This window comes from Mastomys coucha, unplaced genomic scaffold (genome assembly GCF_008632895.1).
Source record: "Mastomys coucha isolate ucsf_1 unplaced genomic scaffold, UCSF_Mcou_1 pScaffold1, whole genome shotgun sequence".
NCBI lineage: Eukaryota > Metazoa > Chordata > Mammalia > Rodentia > Muridae > Mastomys > Mastomys coucha.
The window spans coordinates 46,935,260-46,940,140 of NW_022196891.1; the positions used below are offsets into that span (position 1 = coordinate 46,935,260).

At 44.5% G+C, this 4,881-nt stretch overlaps 1 protein-coding gene across 1 annotated transcript in view; it reads right to left on the reverse strand.

The window, feature by feature from the left end:
* Positions 1-4,881, reverse strand: part of LOC116096638 (kinesin-like protein KIF14) — a 62,445-nt gene that overhangs the window by 4,723 nt on the left and 52,841 nt on the right. Inside the window, exons 24-26 of the mRNA XM_031378658.1 lie at positions 4,640-4,821; positions 1,975-2,130; positions 348-467 (exon numbers count right to left, since the gene is read on the reverse strand). Of these exons, the coding sequence (XP_031234518.1) occupies positions 348-467; positions 1,975-2,130; positions 4,640-4,821 (458 nt within the window). The remainder of the gene's footprint in view (positions 1-347; positions 468-1,974; positions 2,131-4,639; positions 4,822-4,881) is intronic.

A 4,881-nucleotide genomic window follows, 5' to 3' on the forward strand; every position in this document is an offset into this window, starting at 1 on the left:
AGAAATCCACCTGCCTCTGCCTCCCAAGTGCTGGGATTAAAGGCGTGTGCCACCACTGCCCGGCTTCACTGATGCTTTTTAGGTAGAAAAGTAAAGACCTAACAGAAAGGTAGGAGAAGACATCCAGGGAGCGAACAGTAGGTGTCGCTGCCACACTCTGTATGGCTTAGGAGCCTCAGAGACAGGGCACCATCTGCCTCTTCAATACAACAAACTAAAATATGTGATATATAAATGCAGTGCGTTACACTATTACTTGTACCTTTTAAAGTATTTTATACAAGATACATCCTGGATAAACCAAGTTTAAGATCAAGTGTGTAACGGAGAACCTTCCTCACCCTTACCTCCTCTCGTGCACTATGCCTGGAGAGATCCTGCCTGAGTGTCTGCGCGGTCTCCAGTCCAGAGTCTAAGAGACTCTTCATCCCCGTGGCCATGCCGTCCTGGAGGGCAGCCATCAATTCCTGTTAGGAAAAATGTCTCTCAGTTAGCTCTGAGCTTGGGTTTCACATGGTAAAATTTTATTAAGCGTGTGTGTGTGTGTGTGAGAGAGAGAGAGAGAGAGAGAGAGAGAGAGAGAGAGAGTTGGTTCTCACCTTCTACCCTGTATCTCTAAGAAACAGCACTGAGGACATCAGGCTGATGGCTAGCACAACACCACTGAGCCACCTCATTTGCCTGGTTTTACATACTCTTCAAAATTATAAGATAATTAAACTGTAACTCCTCAGTTTATTAAATTCAGCTAAAGTTAGTAAAAGAAAATCTATTAGGAAATAAAATTAACAAAATTATAATGTAGTACTCTGCACATGTTATGTTGGAAGAATGGTCATTTTAGGCAGGCCTTTATTTGCTAGGATAGAATACATTTTAATATAGCATTGCTCATAGCATAAACAAAGTGGGCAAATATAAATATTCTATTATTACTAATATTTCATATATAGACTGGGTGAGTCTGAGTCCATGTTCCACAGTTAATAGAAGCCATCAAAAGATAAACAGGACATTTTTCCTTTTGTTTTTGAGACTAGTCTCACTATGTAACACAAGTTGTCCTTGATCTCATGATCCTCAACCCCTAGGTACTAAGGTTACAGGTGAGTACCCTACCCTGAGCCCCAGTAGAATTTTTTGTTTGCTTTGTGAGACAAGGTCTCTCTGTCCTAGAACTCATTATGTAGTTCAGGCTAGCCTTGAACTCACAAAGATCCACTTGCTCCTGCCTCCTGAATGTACTAAAAGTGTATCTCACCATGCCTGGCTCCAAAAGGATTGTAAAGATCTATAATCATCCAATCATATTTTAATCATTTTTGTCTGTTTATGTTTGAGAAAGGTTTTCATGTAGCCTAGATTGGCCTCAAGTTTGCTTTACAACCAAAAATGATCTTGTCCTTTGGATCCTCCTGTCTCTGCCTCCGAAGGCTGGATTACAAATGTGTATTTATAGCAATGGAGATCAAACTCATGCCTGCTATGCAAACTACCAAGAGAGGTACATCCCAGCTTTATCCAATTTTGACCAAAAGAATTTAAGATTGCCAAACTATTAAGAGTACAAGTTATTTTGAAAAAAAAGACATGCACTGGGCTGGCGAGATGGCTCAGCAGGTAAGAGCACTGACTGCTCTTCCAATGGTCCTAAGATTGGATCCCAGCAACCACATGGTGGCTCACAACCACCCGTAATGAGATCTGACGCCCTCTTCTGGTGTGTCTGAAGACAGCTACAGTGTATTACATTGGGAGCGAGTGGGGCTAGAGCGAGTGGGGCCATCCTGAGTTCAATTCCCAGCAGCCATATGATGGCTCACAGCTACAGTGTACTCATACACATAAAATAAAATAAATCTTAAAAAAAAAAAAAGACACACACTTATTTTGTTATTCTGTGCAGAGATATTATCATCATCAGAAGACGTGATGTTCCTTTACAAGTCTTCCAGCACTGACATTGTGCATTACCTGGGCAATGGAAACCTTGTTGCTGTTTTCCAGAACACAGAGCTTGCTCCCCTTCAGAACTGCTAGCTGACCCACACACCGAACAGCCTGCTGTATAATCTCCATGACTTTGTTTTCAGCCTCTTTTACCATCGATGAAATATCCGAACAGCATCCCTATGAAATACAAATGGGTCAGTCCATGTTGCACATATGTGAGATTTTTAAGGGATGATAAAGCAAAGACAAAGGGGACAGTGGGTGAAGTTAGCAGGCAGGAGGGGCTGGACATAGGCCTCCAGTGCCAACACTAAAAATAACAGTAACAACAGGGCTGCAGCGGCTGCTTAGGAGGTCAGGGCACTGGGTGCTCTTCAGAGGACAGAGGTTTGATTCCTAGCTCCCACAGGCATCTCAGAACCGTCTCTAACTCTAGTTCAGGAGGATCCAACATCCCCTTCTGATCTGAGAGCACCAGGCACATATGTGATGCACAGGCACATATACAAGCAAAATACCCATGAAGCTAAAAGTAAAATTCATAATATTGTGACCTGAAGTGCCTGTGAGAAACAGAAAGCAGGCAGCCCTGAAGCTGACAGTTATAACTTGAACAGGATCCAGCCACTTCCTCCCTCCGACTTGACACAGGGGAGACACAAAGCAAGTGTGACATTAACCCTGAGACAGGATTAGAAGTAGACATTAAGCCGGGTGGTGCACACCTTTAATCCCAGCACTCAGGAGGCAGAGGCAGGTGAATTTTTGAGTTCGAGGCCAGCCTGGTCTACAGAGTGAGTTCCAGGACAGCCAGGGCTACACTGAGAAACCCTGTCTCGAAAAAAATTAAATAAAAAACAAACAAAACAAAACAAACAAACAAACAAAAAGAAGTAGACATCAATAAAACAAACTAAACAGTGTACCCTTGACCTTTCAGCTTTAATTGTCCTGGTAACACCCAGCAGACAGTCACTGAAACTTTACCCTTCCCCACAGAGGGGACGCAGAGAGAGGAAAAGCACCCCAGGTGCTTTGAACATGGCCCTCCCTAGTGTGCAAGTTGCAAAGACACAGGGACCTCCCCTTTAGTGCTGCTTCTTCCTGGCCCTCCCCCTGCAGCTCTCAGAATGCCCTCTTGGCCTGCTGCTCAGAAGATGCTCATTACACCCCTCACGCCAAGGTAGGACCCCGAGTGTGCTTCACTAGAAAAGCGTTCTGGCCAGCACTGGCTTCCCAGAGCCTTCCCAGTCGCCTGGCACCTCCGCCCTCCGTTCATTGCATAGAACGTGTCCCACAAGCCATGTGCTGAGGCTTGTAAGTCAAGTTCAAAGTGTTCTTCCAGAAAGTGAAGAGAAGGCAGGAAGTTTCACAGCAGCAGCTCAGCCAGGTCCGCTCTTACACCATGATTTCACTACGACCACAGCAACCCTGCCAGGTGGACACTACTGTTCTATTTTCTAGGTGAGAAAACGGAAAGACTCAAGAAGCTGAGCAGCTTGCCTAAGGACACCAGTTAGCATAGCATAGATTTAAACAGAGGACTTCAAGTATCAACAGTGGGTTTTGGGTTGTGGGTATGTACTCCTCTCCCCTCCCCCAGCTTCCTGAGCTTTATCTCTTGTCATTAGGGCTGAACCTAATTCACACCCTCAATTCTGACTCTGGTTTTGTCCTCTGATCAACCCTGTCCTTCAATATTCAGGGTCCTGTGCTGTCAGATCTTCCTCACCTGAAGCTTGCCCACATCTGCCTGCAGTCACCTCTGTGTTACATTCTTCTCCCTGTTGTCTATATCCAAAGAGACCCTTCATGCGATGTGAATTTCACATTCATTCGACAATATCCAATGAGCTAACTATCATATCACAAGGTCTTATGAAAAGATACTCCGAGTCCTGCACCTACACAGAGCCGACTGTCACATATTCATCAATAGTATGGCATATTAAAAGGCATAATTAGTAGCTTTACACAAGGGTAACGAAAAGAACAAACCACAAGAGGGCCCCGACCAAGCTGGGGAGACCCAGAACGATCCGGGAAAAAAAAAAATCAGTTGATGTAAAGATTCCCTCAACTCAGCCACTCAGGAATGACTTGTCACAAAAACAGTTCTACTATGGAAATGTGGAAAGTGCGCCACCACCACCAGGCCAGAAAGCAAGCTTTATCTTACTTCTTTCTGGTGGTTAAACCCGTTACTTGATACAAAGTAAGCAGGAAACAAAATTACTTTTCTTACCTTTATATCAAGAGCAGGAACTGAAAGCCAGCCTACAGCCAGAGCAAGACTCTTGCCTTTCTTCCAGTGACCTTAACTGGAAGCTTGCAGAATATAATGGACCAAGACCCTGCGCATTCAAATCTACCCCTGTTTCCCAGGAGTTACACAACACTGGGCAAGCCGGTCATTTCCCAAGCCACTAGTTCTTCATCTATAAAATGGCAAGAACACACCTGGGCGTTGTCCTGAGGACAAAGTGAACCAGTACCTGCAAACCTCTCAGCACACAGAGGACACAGAAGCCTATGCTCAGTAAACCAACTGCACCCAGTCTCAGGACCTCAAAACAGGAAGCACCCAGAAATCCTCAGATGTAATTTCAGGGAAGATACAGGTGGTAGGAAGCCAATAAATACTTTTAGAACAAATGAATTCTTCAAAATTAAGAAATCAACTTACCTGCAAAAACAATTGCAAATAGCCTCCGAGGTTGTTAATATCTTGTCTCAGTTCATCTTCAAGCCTTGCTGAGCCGGTACAAGGTGGAAAGTCACCCAGCCAGTGTTTGAACAAAACCACAAGCTGCTCAAAGGCACAAGCAACCTGGATGGTGAGAGCCTGGGCTGCCCGGTCGGAGAACACTTGGAAAGGAGGAGGAGGAAAATTACTGCAAGAAATGGTCTCCAAATAAGAGAACTCAC